Source organism: Gekko japonicus, unplaced genomic scaffold (assembly GCF_001447785.1).
Source record: "Gekko japonicus isolate JY-2015 unplaced genomic scaffold, Gekko_japonicus_V1.1 scaffold232, whole genome shotgun sequence".
Classification (NCBI taxonomy): Eukaryota; Metazoa; Chordata; class Lepidosauria; order Squamata; family Gekkonidae; genus Gekko; species Gekko japonicus.
In genome coordinates this window covers 1018419-1037608 of record NW_015162481.1, presented here as the reverse complement: position 1 = coordinate 1037608, position 19190 = coordinate 1018419, and the positions used below count along the sequence as shown (strand labels likewise).

The 19190-nt window shown below is 45.6% G+C and overlaps 1 protein-coding gene across 1 annotated transcript in view; it reads right to left on the bottom strand.

Annotated features, from left to right (window-relative positions):
- The window catches only part of STK3 (serine/threonine kinase 3), a 185234-nt gene extending 176312 nt beyond the window's left edge, over positions 1 to 8922 (bottom strand). The window contains exon 1 of the mRNA XM_015405871.1: positions 8711 to 8922. Within this exon, the coding sequence (XP_015261357.1) occupies positions 8711 to 8733 (23 nt within the window). The 5' untranslated portion in view covers positions 8734 to 8922. The remainder of the gene's footprint in view (positions 1 to 8710) is intronic.
- Positions 8923 to 19190: the final 10268 nt, after the last annotated feature.

The window sequence follows — 19190 nt, the reverse complement described above, 5'->3', positions numbered from 1 at the left end:
AATTTCTGCTTTCTCTTTATTTTTTTAAAAAACAAGTTTCCAGCCCTCAAAGGGGCAAAGAAAATAGACAACAACTGTTGAATATTTCAGTAAGCTGAAACTGCTGGACTGTGCACTCAGACCACAAGACATTAAAAGCCTTAACAACAAATTCTCTCTCCTAAGGCTGTTTTCACTGGACACTGTTCTTTTAAAGCAGCATTTGCACTTCCTTCTGTAATACAAACAGTAAGACCTCATTGGCTGGGATATGTACTGAATTGTAAAGGTGTCTCTCCTCCACTTTCTTCCTGCATTAACAATATTCACATATCCTGACAGCCATCTCTATAACCTTCTCTCTCCATTACTTTGTCACCTCAGTCCTAGAGCAGAGCACCACCATCATCCTGAAATTCTGCACCCTGAAAAAATAAATGTATATAGAATAAGCAGAATACGCAGCTGTACTTAAAAAAAATAACCCTAGCATACATACTCTGTTTACAGAATTTGGCATTAAAAGAAAAACAGGGTTCGATCCCAAGGATTGCAAGCAGAAACTCACAGTTTCCCGCCTCCCCCTTCCTGCCTGAAGCCTGCACGGCTCCCCAAAATGTAGTTTCTAGGGATCTCTTCTGCTTCTAGAAAATGGCCTGAGATTCAACCTACTGCCCTGGTGCTTTCCTCCTGCAACAGTGGTACCAATGATGGCAGAGCCAACTTGGCACTAGACAGTCATGGAGATTGCAAAGATATGCCTATGTGCAGATAGCAGCATCAGCCATCACTGTACATCGCACCATGAAAGCTTACTGCAAATTGCATATTTTTTTCTACTGCATCCAGAGATTCCCAAAAGTCTCCTTCTGAGATCTGGTTTTCTACACCCTTAAAAATGGGGTGGGCAGAATGAAAGAATATTCAGGCTGCAACTCGAACAAGACTTTCTTGGAAGTAAACTCTACTGAATACAGTGGGACATAGTTCCAAGTACACTTGCTTAGGACTGTTCTCTCAGCCATATGAGATGTCCACCTGTAGGCCAGACACAGGTCTGCTATTTCATGTGAACCAGATGAAGGGCTAGTTCCAGGCTAAATAAAGTACAGTGGAACTTTGCTGCCTCCCACCCCCTGCCACCCAGTGGTCTCCATGAAATGTCACTCCTGGCAGATAAGGAGCGGTGGCACAGGCGGTAAATGCCTGCAAGTAATTTATCCCCGAACAGCCTTAACAGCTGTTCGAGTCCCACCGCGGCCGGGGTGAGCTCCTGGCCCTTGTCCTAGCTCCCGCCCACCCAGCGGCTCGAAAGCCCTAAATGGCAATTAGACAAATGGGTATCCACTCCTTAGGAGTGGGGGGGCACCCTACCTCCAATACTGGAGGGCAGCAGCAGTGGCTGGGGGATGCTGCGAATGACGAGTGGCGAGCCGGCAGAAAGAACATGGCGACGGATCAGCAGATCGGCGGCAGACAGCAGGCGACTCGTGGAGGCGTGGCCGGGCGGCGTGGAGGCGTGGTGACGTAAGCGCGGTCAGAGCCTTACGGGACAGAGACCAGTGCGACTCATCGGGCAGCTGCGCGCCATAGAGGACCACCCCAGGAGAGCCGAGCCAAAAAGAAAAGACCTCCGCTGAAGGACGCTACCATCTGGTTCCAGCAATACCCGCCACAGACAAAAAAGACCTACGCTGCTTAGGTGCCTGGTAAGGCACCCATCTCCCCTGAAATATATGTGGCCCTAGCTAGATGATTAAATGTATATATGTAAACCGCTCCGAGCCTCCGGGAAGGAGCGGTATAGAAATGTGATTAAATAAATAATAAATAATAAATAAGAACAACACAGGGGGTATGCAGCAAGAATTGAAATACCTCTTAGCAGGAAATTTAATCTGGATCCAATCTCAAAACTATACAGCAATCCCAGCCTATAGGCTTTCACTTTAGGAGCAGTGATTATGGTGCAGCGAAATGTGCAGAGATCTTACTTAAACAATGGCCTACTAGTTCTCAGTGAGGGAACAAATTTATATCTGGATTGCACACATGAAGGAATGCCCCCTCATTTTAAAAAATCCTGAATGTAGAAGCCAGTATGTCAAGAACAGGACAAAGCTGGAATCCTATTCTTCAACATCTACTTTCTTTATACAGAGAAGGATTTTTGTTTGTACTTAGTCCATTATGTGAATTTCCATTTGCAGAAGTTCACCCATAAGGCTTCAGTTAACTAAACATATTTCACTGTAATTTGGTAATATAAACTTACCCAATGATTCTTATGGCACCATCCTCAGCAGTTACAACCTTCAAAATCCATTGAGGTTAACAAGCTTAGATGGGTGTAATTTTGCTTAGAATGACACTGTTAGACCATTAGATTAATTTCCATATCAGAATTACAAATGTTACCAGATACAAGCAAGCAAATATTAAACTGTATATATGAACTCACTTCACCTGCACTGATTTGGACCCATTAAGTGATGTGTTCAAACTGGAACTAAATTGACTCATTCGCGGCATCTTCGGGTTGGTTACCACAGCATTTTTTTCTCCAAACTTGTTTTCTGTTTCACTATGTTTCTAGGCAATACAAACTGAACCTGAGATCAAAAGTAAAATTTGTGATGCAATCTGCACTATATAGTCCCTATCAATCATGTATCACTTAAGACGGTATCAAAAACTAGCCAACCCCTCACAAAGCCAATCAGGTCTTCCAGTGGATGGCGACTCGCGACAGTCACACCCCATCAAACTCCGATGGGGACGAATCGGATTGGGGTGGCAGGGAGGGGGATCGGCTGGTCCCGACCTCCCCATGAAGCTCTTGAAGGGAGCTTCTAGCCTGGAGCGCCGAAGGGGTTGCTCCCAAAGTTTCAGCTTGGGGGAAGTGAGCTCCTTTTTGCTCCAAAAGGTCCCGCTGTTCTGAGGCCAGCAATGGCGCTCAGAGACGTTACCGGACCAGAGCATACAAGGACTTAATTAAAAAGATTAATCTACATGAAAAAGCAATTCAGCGACAAAAGAAACAGTGAGTTAAGTTTCAAAAAGAAAGACATATACAAAAAGGATGGTGGAATAAATATTGGTACAGCAAAATGGCATAGCTCCAAAGAGAAAGGGGGGGGACTCATGGAGGAAGAACCCTACCCAGTAGCGAAACTACAGCGTAAAGAAGCATGCCGGGCTTAAGCTATTAACCACCCTTCAGAGCAGAATACATCTGGGCTAATTATCTACAGCATAGAAAACATCTTAGAACTTTTATGAACTTTTACCAAACTATAAACAATGGTCTCAGTGAGGGGGGGAAATGGTGTCCAGAGGCAGAGGTTCTGCAGGAAATACCAGCACAGCATCACCAGTCACAAGACCGGAAAATATCAGCGAGTTAGCCACTGCAATTTCTGAAGCCATGCGCCCCCTGCTGGACCAGCTGACGAAACTAAATCAGAAATTTGATTATTTACAGAAAGAGCTCAAAGAAACTACAGCCAAATCAGAGAAGTCAGCCAAAATGATAAAAAGGTTGAAATTAAGACCAAAGAAAGAGATCAAAGAATGGACATTGTAGAAAAAGAAAGAGCTTCTGAAAAGCAACAACTATTACAGCTACAAGTGGAAAGATCTCTTTATGCTCTGAGATTTCAAGGGGTGCCAGAGAAAAAGGATGAGAACTTAAGAGAAATCATAAGCGAAGCAATGACCTCCTTGATTAATAACAAACCTGAATTAATATTGATATGATTTACAGAACTTATTTAAAGTTTGTTAAAAAAAATAATCTCCCAGGGGAAATTTTTGTGAAATTTGCAAAAAGATCAACAAGAGACTTAATACTTAAAGCATCCATAGCTACAACAGTCAAAATTCAAGGAGATAAAAATATTGAAAGATGTTCCATACGAAATATGCAAGAAAAGGAAGCAATACAGAAACATTACAGCATTTCTTCAAAAGAACAATGTCCAGTACAGATGGATTTTTCCAGAAGGACTTATATTCAACTTCTATGAGAAGAAGGAAAAGATTGACTCTATTAAAAGTAGAACTCTTTCTTAAACAACAACAAACCCCAATCAAACAAAGAAATGCAGCAGAGAAAGGGAAGGCAACGGAAAAAAACAGTGAACAACAGAAATTTGATACGGAGAGTTCATCTTCAACAGCTACTTCCATGTCTTTGGGTGAAATTTTTGACTCTGATTCCGACCTAGGAGAAGCTGTTCCCAAATCCTTTAAAGTAAATCTCCCCTGGCAAAAGAAGAAAAGTAAAGCTAAGAAGAAACCTAAGTGAAGATTTGAGATTGCCTGTGTTGACATTTAATGCATATTATTATCCAGATGCGTTATAATACCAAAAATGCCTTCATGTTTTTTCTATTTGAACACTTCTATTACAATTTAAAGAACTGAATGTAATTTCTATTATATAGACATATATCCAAAGCGTATGAATAACTTATCAAAGTACCTTGTTACTCTTTTGTAGTTTTAGTTTTGCAGTGTGTAGTAAGAAAATCAATAAAAAATTATATAAAAAAAACAAAGCCAATCAGAAACTACTGAGTTAGCTGAGCATTCTGTTAAAGGAAGCTGGAACTTAATGTGAGCTAAGCATTCTTAGTGCTTCATTAAGAATCTGTTTTCAGTGCCTGGGCTGTTGTGCTCTCATGAACAATTTTAAAAGCAAGAGACTACAGGTATCCTGTAAGAGAGCTTCCAAATTCTTGTTCTGCACATCAGCATCTTTAAAAATTAGGCAAGAGACAACCAAGAGAGCTGTTCTGTTCATATCAGAACAAGATCAGACTAGTGGTCCATCTAATCCAGGATACTGTTTCATGCAGCAGCCAATCAGTTGGGCTGGAGGGCCAACAAACATGCACAGAGGCCAAGGTCCCTGATGCTGACTCCTAGCACTAGTAGCCAGAGGTTTGCTACCTCTGTGTATGTACCCACTATTCTCCTTTTCTGCAGTCCAATGCAGATGAGGGGGACTATCTCACAGCATGACGTATCTTCTATCCACTTCCTCAAGTAATCCCACTGCAGTGACTAAATCTATGTGCTAGGTTTAGTCATAAAATCTCAAACATTCTCATTTTTCTACCTGTTTCAATGGAACTATGGGGGCAGGGAAGTAAATAATGCACACACAGTTCACATATCATGCATTTTTTAAAGACAGAATAAGTAACTGCAATAGTGATTCTGGAGCTTACACTGCAACCTAATGTGACTTATTATTATGGGAAGACGGTAGGACATTTAAGGGAGAAATCAACACTGAGCCCCAAAAAGCATCTCGAGATAAGTAAATTTTTCAGAGCTTAAGGGGTAGAAACTGATGACTATCTGGAGAAAACAAGTTCCACACTGAAAAGCTTGGTGGTTTAATTTCCCAGCAAGTTTAGGCACTACCACAAGACCTGAAAAGAATATGAAGTGTCTGAATACAGACTGGTTCCAAGGTCCGATCCTTGGAACATACACAGCCAGAACTAATAGTGTTCAAGATTTAAAAACAAGCAAGTTTTAGATTAGCATCTTCTACCCTCCCTCAAATATAAACCAGTAGTTGGTCACCTATGAATAGCAAAAGGGGCTTAATGTGAGTAACTATCCTGATCAAAGTGTTCAAGATTTTTTTGCAGTTCAGGGCAAGAGCACTCAGCAACAACACAAGTTACAATCACATTTTCAATATGGTTGCTGAACAGTACAGAAGTCCAAGATATGTAACATTATCTACTCAGCCTAAGAAATGAACACTGAGGCAGGGAGACAAGGAGACAGAATAATTAAGTACACAGTGTTCTCCTCATACTAATATAGCTAACAATTAGTTTGTTTTCTCTCGCTTTCCTACAGTCTGTTGGACATATGTAAACCAGCTGTGTGCATGTGTTGTAAATACTGTATTTCCCTCTCTCCCTTCTATTTTTGCACCATTCAGAGAGCCAGCCTAAACTGGTCTACTCTGCATCCTACTGAGTTCTATTCGATAGGGCTTAAACCCAGGAAAGTGTTACAATAGCATTGTTAGCATCCTACAAGTGAACTTCCCTCTCCTACATCCAGTGCTTCATCAAGTAAATTCCAGCAGCATCCCCAGACACAGATCATTTTTATCTATATTCTTCCAGAAAATGATTGGCAATTCAGGCAAATGAAGCCACAGCAAATCACCCAAGCCCCCATTCCCACACCCCTTCAAGGAAGCAGAGGTCAAACGGCTCAGGAGATCTCCCTCAAGAGCATTAATGGGGGTGAAGGAGAGTCAGGGAAATGAAACATTCCCTCTGCCACAAGGGAAGGACCAGCAGGGAGGTCTGAAGTGGGTGGCTGTATGTATCTGCGTGAGATTCTTCTTCACCCCTACACCACTGAACCACAGGTGGGACTGGGGAGGGGCATCCCAAGGGGGGGGGATACACCAGGGGCACAGACACAAAATCACCAAGTACGAGGGGAGGGTACTGCTCCTACTCCACAAATCTGTTATCCCTTAACATCCACATGTGCGACAGCAGTGGAAGAGTATTGTGGGTGGATTTTAGCCTACAAACACACAAGTATCAGAAGATGGATCCCAGAGAACAAGGACAATATTTTCTGTTACTGTTCCTATGCATTGCTCCTTCCTCCAAGACAATTCCAGGGGCACAGCCGTGTTCGTCTGTTGCAGCAAAATTAAACAGATGTCTAGCAGGACGTCTAACTTCTGGAAGCTTATGGTAGAATAAATGTTGTGAGTCTTCAAGGTGTGACTGGACTCCTGTTAAATCTTCCTTCACCAAAGGAACGAGGTTAGAGTGGCCACTTACTTTGCTAGGAAAAATCCCAGTGGGTTACTGCCCTGAGCCCCCCTCATCCTCAAGGTGGGGCCAGTTTAGAAGGAGCACAACAGCACCTGCCTTCGCTCAGGGGCCAGGTTTGGCCTGCAATGAGGAGCACAGGCATAGAGGTGCTCTGGTTGGCCAACAAGGAGGGACACACCCATAGCAGTGGTCCAGTTCAAACCTCCAGTTTTGCTCTGCAAGTAGGAACGTGGGTATGACATTCCCCTGGCTTTAGCCTCCAAGTCCAGGTGTCACATGGCAAGCAAGAAGGAGAGCCAGTTTGGTGTAGTGGTTAAGTGCGCGGACTCTAATCTGGGAGAACCGGGTTTGATTCCCCACCCCTCCACTTGCACCTGGCTGGATGACCTTGGGCAAACCATAGTTCTGGTAAGAGCTGTTCTCGAAAAAGAAGAGTTTCTGTCAAGAGCTCTCTCAGCCCCACCTACCTCACAGGGTGTCTGTTGTGGGGAGGGGAGGGGAAAGGAGTTTGTAAGCCGCTCTGAGACACCTTTGGGTAGTGAAGGGCGGGGTATAAATCCAATCTCTTCTTCTCCTTCTCTTTAGCTGGCTCCATAACCATCCATCAGCTGAAGGTGGTGTTGTGATGGGAGAGGGTGTGTCATTTCCCAAGGTGCTTTTGGCCTCCCAGTCCATCCCTTCAAGGAGCTCATCCTTGGGCTCCCAGTCCATCCCTACAAAGTCTCCCCTGCTTCATTTTATTTTCATGGCTACCGTATGCAGGAGGTTAAGCTGAGAGAGAGAGAGAGTTCACACAAGGAGCTTCAGAGCCCAGCAGGGAATGGAATTTAACCCAAAGTGCTGCATCACATTGGCTCTACAGTCTCAGGAACGCATCATCTGGCAGGGAGGACGGAGGATGCTCCTGTGGAACATTTTTGCCACAAAGGGTAATGGTTGCCATTATGACACAGAGATGAGAATATCGGTGTGGAACTGGGAAACCCATGTTCAAATCCCCACCTTGCCTTTAAGCATCCTAGGTGACCTTAGAACAACTATTCTGTCTGAACCTAATATACCTCCCATAGTGGCTGTAAGTTGAGGATGGGGAAATGATGTAGGATGCTCTGGTTTGACTGCCAACCTCCAGGTGGTAGCTGGAGATCTTCTGGGATTACAACTGATCTCCATGTGACAAAGATCAGTTCACCTAGATAAAACAGCCAGGTTGAGAGCCAGTTTGGTGTAGTGGTTAAGTGTGCGGACTCTAATCTGGGAGAACCGGGTTTGATTCCCCACTCCTCCACTTGCACCTGGCTGGATGACCTTGGGCAAGCCGTAGTTCTGATAAGAGCTGTCCTTGAAAAAGAACAGTTTCTGTCAAGAGCTCTCTCAGCCCCACCTACCTCACAGGGTGTCTGTTGTGGGGAGGGGAAGGGAAAGGAGTTTGTAAGCCCCTCTGAGACACCTTTGAGTAGTGAAGGGCGGGGTATAAATCCAATCTCCTATGACGTTATACCCCACTGAAGTCCCTCCCCTCCCAAAACCCTGCCTCCTCAGGCTCCACCCCCAAAACCTCCAGCTATTTCCTAACCTTGAGCTGGCAACCGTACATTCTGGGCCCACACTGAGCAGGCTATGTTTACAGACAAAGAGTCATTCCGACTTCACGGGGGGGGAGAGAGAAAGGGAGAAAGACTCCCCCCTCCCTTCCCCAAGTCAGCGAGAGAGAGAAAGGGACGGCGACTGATAGAAACCTCCCCAGGCTCCAGGACAAGGACGAAGGAGGCAGCCACAAGCTGTGAGCTGCGGCCTAGGCCAAACGGGCAGCCTCCCTCCCTCCTTCCTTATACCCCCAAATAACACCCCCCGGGGCTCACACTCTCGCGGTAGTGGGGGCGCTCACTCGTTACCTTTTAGGTGCTGCCTGCTCCATTCTGCGGCCGGCGGCTGCCGAGATATTATCCCCCCCAGCAGGACAAGGTGTGTTTTATCACCCTGACAGGACCTAGTCAAACCCCGCCGTAAGAAACTCGGCACAACTTTCCTCCACTTCTGCTGGACCTTTAACGGGGACCAGCTTCCTCCTGTTCCCCCTCCCGGACTTCCACACTAAGACACAAGAACTAACTTGCTACTCTACAGTACCGCCCTCCCTATCATTCTATTGGCTGCTAATGGAGAAGGCGAAGCTGTCGTTGGTCATTGAAGAAGCCAATCGGAACCTCCTCCCCCAGAAGACGGAAGAGAAAGTTGCTAGAGGCCGGGTGCGTCAGGCATCTCTAGTCGCGTTGCGTCACGAAACATCATGTGACTAAGGGGCGGGGTGCAAAGGCGCCAGAAAGGGAAGAGTTTTTTTCTTGTTCGTCGTGCGTCGCGCTATTATGAGTTTGTTTTGTATGCGGAAGGAATGCATATTGGGTTATGTAGTTTTCTGACTATGGGACAGTTTTCCTCATGGTATTGTTGTAGTGAGGTGGAGGTAAGAACAAACCTAACATACACATCCAGCTGCAGCATTATAAGTAAATTGCTGCTTAATACGGCTGTTGGTGCTATGCAGAAATCATTTCCTCCCCTGAACATAGCCGAGTTAGAGAGAGGGCAAACTTTATGGTATTACCCCTTCCCAAATTCTCCCCTTCACAGGCACTGCCCCCAAATTTCCAAGAAGTTCCCAGCATAGAGTTAGCAGCCCTAACTCTTCCCCATAACACGGGGGGAGGCTAAGAAAACTGCTTTTCTAATCTTCCACATACATGATAGTTCTATGGAATTGTCTCTTTAAGAAAAAATTGGTAACACTCCACACGGCATGCACACACGACACGTGCATGAACACGAAAGCCTATACTCATAACTTTGTTGGTTTTAAAGGTGCCACTGGACTCAAACTTTGTTCTGTCACATTCTGTTTTATTTATTTACTTATCCCTCCCCAATGGGGGTCCAAAGCAGTGCAAGCTTCCATGGCAGGGTGGGGACTGTAGGGTTGCCAACTCCAGGTTGGGAAATAGCTGGAGATTTTGGCGGCTGAGTCTGAGAAGGGACTTCAGTAGGGTATACTGTAATAGAGTCCACCTTACAAAGTGGTCAGCTCCAGGTGAACAGATATCTGTCAGTCACCTGGAGATCAGTTGTAATCCCAGGAGATATGCAGCTACCACCTGGAGGTTGGTAACCCTAAGAGTCAGACCTGGGTCTCCCAGATTGCAGTCTGACACTTTAACCACTGCGCCACACTAGCTCGAGCCACAACCCAGAGAATATTCCTGTTTCTCTAACAACCCTGCAACAGGGAGACAGAAGATTTCAGAAGCTTCTCCTACCGCAGGTTATCACTTTTCTTGTCCACCCACCCATTTATTGGGAAATGAAATGATATTCTGCACAATCTGGCACAGTGATGCTCGATCTTTCCAGATTTGGGACCCAGGAGGCAACATGGGACCCACTGAGTTTCAAGCACATGACAAGAAATAACATGATATCACAGTCATTTGACATCAGAAGGTACAGTCTTCTCTGCTGCCCCAGGCTCCATGTTGGGTAGGGTCTGCCCACCCTGAAGGGGAAAGGAGAAATAGCGCAGGTTTCTGCTGCCACATATGCCTGCCTGCCCCATTTGTAGGGCTGCCAACAGGTAGGGGCTAGAGATCTCCCGGAATTACAGCTGATCGCCAGACTACATACATCACTTATTCATTCATGCATGCATGCATTCATTCATTCATTCATTCCACTTCTCCTGGAGAAAATGGCTGCTTTGCAAAGTGGGCTGCATAGCATTACATCCTACTGAGCTCCCCCCAACCCATCCTCCCATGCTTCACCCTCAAATCTCCAGGTATTTCTGAGCCTCGGGTTGGCAACCCTACCCATCTGGGGTTTGAGCAGCAAACTTACGGCAGTGGCTGTGGCTCCCACCCACTCCGCATGGGCTGAGGGCACCTCCTTGCATGGGGTGGCAGTGGGATAGCAGTGATTCTGGAAGCTCATCTTGGACTTTTGCTCAGGGCCCCAGAATCACTGACAGTGCCCCGGACATCACAGTAATGTGACAGGAACATGCAAAGCCTTGCTTATGATAAAAAGGAATCTTCTCCACTGCTGAGTAACCTCATGTTACTGTCTTGCCTGCTTCCGTGTGCAGAAGGAAGTGTGAGGCCCTTGCTGCCTGTATGTGTTCACTGGCAAAAGGTCCTCCCAAAATGCAGCAAAAAAATAATAATAATAATTGATGGTTCTGCAGGGCCTTCTTACAACTCAGCAGGTGGGGTTCCTTGACCCACCTGAGGGTCCCAACCCATGAGATGAAGACCACTGACCTAGCAGATGAGACTGGAGAGGGAGTAAAGAAAGTAAGATTGGGAAGGGAAAGCTACAAAACCATTTTCCAAAAAGCAAAGATCTCCAAGATGGTTCTATCATAACAAGTTCTGTAGTACCTCTCATGGTCAGCTTTGAAAAAAACAGGGAGGGGGGAATGAAGTGTTTGTGAAATATGTTGCTACAGGAGTAATCCCAAATACTTCGAAATAAAGATTAAGAGAAAATCCATGTGCCGTCATCATGGATATGAAATACAATGCCAGGATTAGAACAAAGTTTGAGTCCAGTGGATTTGTTCTGCTGCTTCAGACTGCCCATCTGAATGCCAGGATTACACAGAATTGTTGCATAGCCAGGAAATTTCCAAACAGCTACCGGCACTGCAAATAAAAACAGGCTTTTTGTACCAGTTCCCCCTTTATTGAGCAATAACCATATCAACCGAGAAAGAGAAAAACAATTGATATAGTACAACTGAGTTTAAATATATCATGTACTTACATTGATCTGTGTAGAGGTATTAATATTTCCTGTTCTCTCACAGAGGTGAAGGGAAAACTTTGACTAAAAAGCCAACAGTTTATCTAGGAGATACAGAAATCTTACTTCTTCCTCTGATTTTGTATTCTTGTCAGAAGGGAGAGTATCTGACAGTACTGTCCAATATAAAATGACCTTGCAAGGGAATTTATGTCTTTAACCTTGTTGATCGTAAATACATTAAAAATAAATCAGATGTTGTAGGCATCACCCTTTAATACAGGGCACCAGATTTAGATTGAGTGGAAGCAAACTATTAAAGAAGCATAAACTAAAATGGATTATGTCATGCCATGGTTGCACATCAGTATGTATTGAACAGATAGTACACCAGTATGATTATTGATATACTGTTTTAGAGACAGCCCAACTCAAAAGCAATAATGGCTCTGTTTTTCCATGCCACACTATGCGTGACTGACAATATGCAAAGTACCCCACAATCTAGACCTGAAATGTTTTATTTAATTAAATTGAAAAATTTAAGATTGTACCCTAAAATGTGTTGGTGCAATTTCTGTCATTTATGAAAGGAAATATTTCCAGACTAGTAGCTCTGAAAATAGACACTTCTTGATCCAGATATGTTAACAAATCTCAGAGGTCCCCTTATAGCAAGATCCACTTTGGCTGCTGAATGCCTTTCCCCAAGGCTGTCTACTATGTGTGTGAACCCTCTTTCTGCTGCTGTGTAGAACCCTGGATCCAAAAACAGATGTATAATTTATTTATTAGATTTATAAGCAGCTTTTCCCAAAGTCCAAAGCAGTGAACGAAAACTGTTAAAGAAAAAAACCCCGCAAAGAAAGCATAAAACATCAACAATTTTTCAATAACGCAAGTAATAATTTTAAAACTGTGGCAGTATCACAAGCAGAGACCTGGTGGGGAAAGTGTATCCTTGCTTGGAAGTGGAAATCCCACAAAGGTGTTGTCTGGCAGATAGGCACAAATGCCACCACTGACAAGACCCTGCTCTAGGTTTCTATTCATCTAACCTGGCAGATATTAGCAGCAAGAAAGGATCAAATAGAAGACGACTTTTCACCTAAGCAATTCAAAATGTAAACTTCTATACTGACCATGGAAGCAAATGATAGGATTACAGATTACAGTAAACACTGAACTAGGTTATCCAAGAGTGGATGACTATGACCAGGCCCTTCTTTTCCACACAGAGGCACAGGCAGAACACCAGGCAAAGTTGACTGAAATCTCTGCTGGCTACAAGCACAACTGGAAAATCCAGTAGGAAAGTCAGACCAAGGATCACTTCTGGATGAGCAGTATCATTCTGCCCTAGAATTGGATTCAGCTGTTAGAAGCAGGGCTATTTTTGGGCAGGAACCCACAGGAACGGAGTTCCGGCTGGCTCCTGAGTTGGCCACGCCCAGCAGGAACTCATTAGCATAATAGGCCACACCCAACAGCAGAAACTCATTAGGATTGGCTACATTAGGGGTGTGTGGCCTAACATGCAAAGAAGTTCCTGCTACAAAAAAAGCTCTGGGTTTTGACAACAAACAAGGTAAACAGAATAAGAAGCAAAAGCTTGGTGTGGCTGGATGACCACACTTCTGGTAACACGTGGGTGTGGCCTAATATGCTAATGAGTGGTGCTGTCAGGGGTGTGGCCCAATATGCTAATGTGTTTCTGCTATTGGGTGTGGCCTATTATGCTAATGAGTTCCTGCTGGGCTTTTTCTACAAAAAAAGCCCTGGTTAGAAGTATATTAAATTCTTTATTTCCATCAGAGCTGAATACTGGAATGCCTCTGATCATGCGCAGAAAGAGGCTCCTTCCTGCTCAGGACCTCTAGTGAAGGGTAGCTTTCGCTGAGGGGCCATTTGAGATAACCAACCAAAGGTTTCCCCATCCTATTGCTGCACAGCTCGGTCCATTTTCCATTTGCATCAAATAGGTTTTTGTTAAGAAGTTGGAATTACTTGAGAACTTCCCTTCAGTGTTAGAAACTCACAGCTGCCAGCAATGCAGGATGGAAATTTGACACAGGCTAGGCTGAAGGCGATAGGGATTAGAATGGATGGTGTTAAGAAAGCCTTATCCTGCTGAGCAGACTATGCCACATAAATCAGCCCAAAGCCTTGGCTAAGTTTTCCACTACAAATGATATGCAGTGCAGTCGTCCCATCCCCCCCCTGTCCCCCACCACTATCAGTAGTGGCATCTTGCTTACTCATATAGAGGCACCAGATGTTTCCAAGAGGCCCAAAGGGAAAGTGGGAGATGACGATAAGTAAAATTAATAATTACAGTGGCAACAGACACTATCCCAGTATAAAACAGAAATGTCTGTAATATGTTAAGGCCCATATAAAGGACCAGTGTCCTTGAAAACATGCTGCTGATTTGGAAAGGGGGAAAAAATAGTCTGCTCTGCTGATAACGGAGCAGAAAGGAGTTGAAAATTGAAGAGGACTGATGTTTCCTGCTGTTGTTTATTCCTAGATCACATTTGTAGTTCCTTTTTATCTACTTCCAGAAGGCCTTGTCGATTTAGTAGGGAGGGAGAGAAGAGGGGATATGAATTAGCAGTGGAATATCTAAGCTTCCTACATGTTTACTTGCTTAGGAGAAAAGTGGCATTCCAAACTGTAGTGTTGAAATGGGTCTAGAGTCAAATGCTGGGGATTTTGTTGTCATATCACTGCAGGTTATTCTCACCTGTGACTTTAAAAAATTGGCATACCCTCAATAACTTACTGGCCTCCTCCCTGGGTCCGTGTGTTGTCTGTTTATGTGTTTATATGTTTTTATTGAATTATTTTATATGTTTTAAATGTTTATATGTTATTAAGTTTACTGCCCTGGGGACCCTATCTGAGTGGAAAGGCAGCATAATAAATGTTTTAAATCAAACATTTGAAATTTCCAGATCTGTACGCTTACTTGTGTTACCAAATTTTATACTGGGTATAACTGTTAAAAGTTTTCAAAGTGTTTCACCACCTTAATTAAGACTTCCTCATAGAGTATACTAAAATCAGTAAACAAAAAATAATAAACACAGGGTTTTTTTTTAATGAAATCCAATAGTAGGATGGCCAGCAAGAATTTCAGTTCATCATTAATACCATTCAAAATGTCAGGGGTGGTGGTGGGTGTACATTTACCCCCAGAAAGAGAATGGTGAGGAGGACATCAGAGGGGAGGGTATTCCATAACGTTTTGCTGACCCCTGAAAACACTGTGATCCTCAGGGGTGCCACACTGCATGAAGATAGTCTTAGGAAAGCAGCCATGGTGGCCTGCAATAAAAGAGCTAGATTTTAGTCTAGTAGCACCTTGGAGACAAACAAGATTTGGGGGATATAAACTTTCAAGAGTTAAAGCTCCCTTCATCAAACAAAGTAAGAATGGAGATCCCTCAGCCTTATATCACAATCATGAGGCAAGGTGCAATGCAAAATGTAACCAGCTTGATTAGAGCAGGGAATAAATGCTTAGAAATGCTCATAGTGAATGAAGAAACCAGACAAATCGGAAAGTATGCAGAGTCTATAACCTAGAACTGCTAGCCCTGCCAATAGTATTTCATCACCTGAAGCTTAGAAGGAACAAATGTGCTGTTGCTGTCAAAACAATGATGTTGCCTCCTTCACCATTATAGAGATGATAAGCTTTTGTCCTGCAAACAGAATAGGGACTGGACACAATATACTTGGTGCAAGTAGATCAAAGGCTGGAAAGGTAAGACTGGGCAGGATCAGGATAACCCAGGAACTCCTGTGAGGATGAAGCTTTTTTGAAGGGGGTTGGAGAAGGAGAAGTGGGGAGAATGGGGAAAGGGTAAAAAAATTCCTCTCCCCCCTTTCTTCTAGCACTTCTATGCACCACCACCGCCACCACGTCCCATAACCAGAAAAGGCTGGACCCACTTTTAGCCTGCTCCCATGTGAACCTGACAATTAATTTTGCTCATCTTTAGATGCTCCGTTTTGGGTGCCTCCACCAACTGAGGCAAGACAACTGGCAACTTAAGAAAGGGCCTTCTTTGTCATGGCACCAAAACTTTAGAACTCTCTTTCCCCCGGAATATTCAGCCTTCTCCCTCTTATCATTCCTCTGATCTGTCTTCCCTCTATGCACAAGTAAGTCCATATGCTTCCCTCTCTTTGCTCCCCGCCCCCAACATTTGGAAGGTTTGTCTGTTTCACTAAATATAAAATTTGCTATATGGAAAACACTTCTGTGGCTGAAAAAGCAGGGCCCACTTGTGTATATTATCACATGCGGTTGTTTGTTCATTAGGAGTACTTAGGCCGTGGTCACACGGGCCGGATATCGCAGGGAGAGGCGTGGCTAATTGCCCCGGCGCAGTTTGATCCGCGATTACGCAATCAGACGGGCCGGCGGCACACCACGGGTCCTTCCTTCGGCGCCAGCGGGTAAACGAGGGACCAGAGGGGAATGCCGTGCGCCGGCGGGATCACACCACGGGCGCCTGGAGGCAGCCCGTGGCAAACGTTTACTAATACCTTGGAGGTACTAGTTTTTAAATGCGCATTGTCGGCGGTAAGCCACGGGTGCACTCCACTTCCCAGATGTTGGGGTGTGATCGCGCCTGGATAATCCGCCCACCTTCCATGCCTCTCCCGCGGCAACTTTGCCGGTTGACCGGGGCCTTTGAATAGTTAGTTTCTATTTGTTGGGATTCTTTTTGAGTAAGTCAGCAGAGTATTAAGAGACTGAGTCCATGGTGTGTTTTAAAATATAAAAGTTTACTATAAACCTAACATGGGAAAAGGTAGGATATGAAAATAACAAAGAGCTAATATGGCTACATCCTTACAGCTACAGGTAAAACGGGAAGAGAATGGCGTCTCCTTCTCAGTCAGAACAAAGAATGGGAGAAGTGTTGGGATTCTTTTTAAGTTAGTCAGCAGAGTATTAAGAGACTGAGTCCATGGTGTGTTTTAAAATATAAAAGTTTACTATAAACCTAACATGGGGGAAAGGTACACAGGATATGAAAATAACAAAGAGCTTATATGCCTACATCCTTACAGCTAAAGGGTAAAAACGGGAAGAGCCAGAATGGCGTCTCCTTCTCTGGTCAGAACAAAGAACACACAGACGGGAAGAGAAACCATAAAATGCTAACACTTGACACCTTGGTTTCCAATCAGAGTAGCAAACTAGCGCCAAAGTTCCCGGGCATCCTATTGTCTAAACAGAGTGGTTACAAACAAACATGTGACTTAACAAACATCATTAACCCTGTAAAACACTGAAGTGTTTTGTAACACCCAACAAGAAGCCAATATGCTAAATACTTGACACCTTGGTTTCCAATCAGAGTAGCAAACTAGCTCCAAAGTTCCCGGGCATTCTATTGTCTAAACAGATTGGTTACAAACAAACATGTGACTTCCTGTTGATCATAACAAACATCATTAACCCTGTAAATACTGAAGTGTTTTGACTTGTAACACCCAACACTATTCTATTCTAATATGAAAAGAAACAGCAGAAATTGTGTCAAGGGAGTGACTCGCACCAGGAGGGGGGGAGAGTGCTGCCCCCTGGCTGGGGCTTCTTCCCCTCAGCTGCTTTCCTGCCCACATGGGAAAGTGGAGGATCAGCTGACTCAGATGGGATTAGGGGGTGCCAACTGCCTGAAGGAAAATCGCCCTGCCTATTTAACAGAGGCTTGATGGAATGTCCTTTGCCTGGCGTTGTTATTGCCCTCCACGCCATCAAAAGCTGCAGCTGCCAGTTGCCATGCCTGAAGCCTCTATTAAGGGGCAGGAGGTTTTTCTCCAGGCCTGTTGGCAACCCTAGCTGGGCTTCTTCTGGGGTTTTTCGCTGCATGTTCCTGAAGGGTACACAGGCTTGGAAAAGGTGGCCAGAGATGGGGGACTTGCCTGTGCTCAGATTCGGCAACATAGTTTGTGGGAGTGGAATTTTCAGAACTGTGGTCACACGAGAGGTTTTGGGCCGGGAGAGGGACGGATCGATAACGTTTTTGGTGGCTGTTCAATGAGAAGCAAAACCAGCGCCTTCTATTCAGCTGGGAGCGCAGGGGAGCTTCCCGGCTTCTCCCACCTCTTCTTCGTGGCAAAGGTAACAAGTGGCGAGATTGGAACGCCATCCCCGTCCCGTTATTCTTTCACTGGGAACTGAGTTTTAGTGGTTTCCCTGGTGAAGAAGGTGTGGTGAAGAAGACAGCATGAAAGCTTCTGGGTGCTTAACCACCTCTAATCCACACTGAACCCAAACAGGAAAACATGAAGGGGCAGGCAAAAACATAATTCAGGGCGCCCCGGAGGAGAGCGTTTGTTTCACAGCTCAATAGCAGCAGCAGCAGCAGCAGCAGCAGGAGTCTTAACATTGTTGGACTGAGAAACTGACCTCCCCCCACACTGCGATGCAAAGCGGGCGGGCGTGTGCACTCCAAAGCTTCGGAGGGGACAAGGGGGGGAGGGCTGGTAGTTTCCCCCTCTGACGTCTCTGCTGAGAGGCAAGGCCGGGGCCAAGCGTCGGTGGGTGCGGGTCTCTCCTGACGTCTGCGAATCGCCTGCCCCCCCCCGCCCCCCTGCATTCCCCCTCCCAAGCGAGGACGGGAGAGCGCTCCGGCGACCGGCTGGGCGCGGAAGGTCGCCCGAGCGGAGGTCCTCCTGGACCGGGACACAACCCCTCTCGCTTGGCCGCCCCCTCCTCGCCCCCCCCCCGGGCAGCCCCCTGGAGATCGCGGCAGGATGGACCGGCAGGCCGTTCCGCTGCAATACGGAGCATGTTGGGCAGTGTGAAGCGAGAGCCACGTCGCTCCCCCTGACAAGGAAGTCGCCGAGTTTTTAAAAATACTGAGGACAGTACAGGAGCCTATGCCCGCCGCACGCTGCTTTCACGCGTCCTGCCAGGGACCCAAGGGCCGGCACACCCCCGCACGGCCACCATCCCTTCCTTCGCTCCGGATTCAGGGGTGTCAAAGAGGGTCGGGACGGGAGCTGCTGCCCCTTTGGGCGACTTCCTCGTGGTTTTCACCGCAGCCCGGGAGAGCATCTCGCCTGCCCGCCTCTCTCCGCTCGGGTCTGGCCAGGGGGAAACGGTCCCCTTCGGCGCTGCTGCTGCTGCTGCTGCTGCACTTCGCCGTCCCTTCGTGGGGCCGCGACGAGCCCCGGGAGCCCTTCTGCCCGCCGTGGAGTGGAGTGGAGTGGAGTGGAGTGGACTGGGCAGCGCTATGCAAGAACGTGTTAGATTTAGATTAAGTGGCTACAGGTCTCCCTCTCTCCCCTTCGGGACGAAGCAATGGCTTGTCCGGCACGGGTCTTTTATGTTGCATTTTATTTTATTTATTTATTTAAATTCATATCCCGCCCTCCCCACATAGTGGACCCAGGGTGGGTTCCATACAAACTGATCTGCCCGCAGTGCAAGTTTACATTTAAATTGAAAACATATACATCAATTAAAATTAAGCAATAAATTAAATTTACACAGTACAAGATGACGTTGACACTGGCCATACAGGATCTGCGGTCACTGGGGGGGGGGGG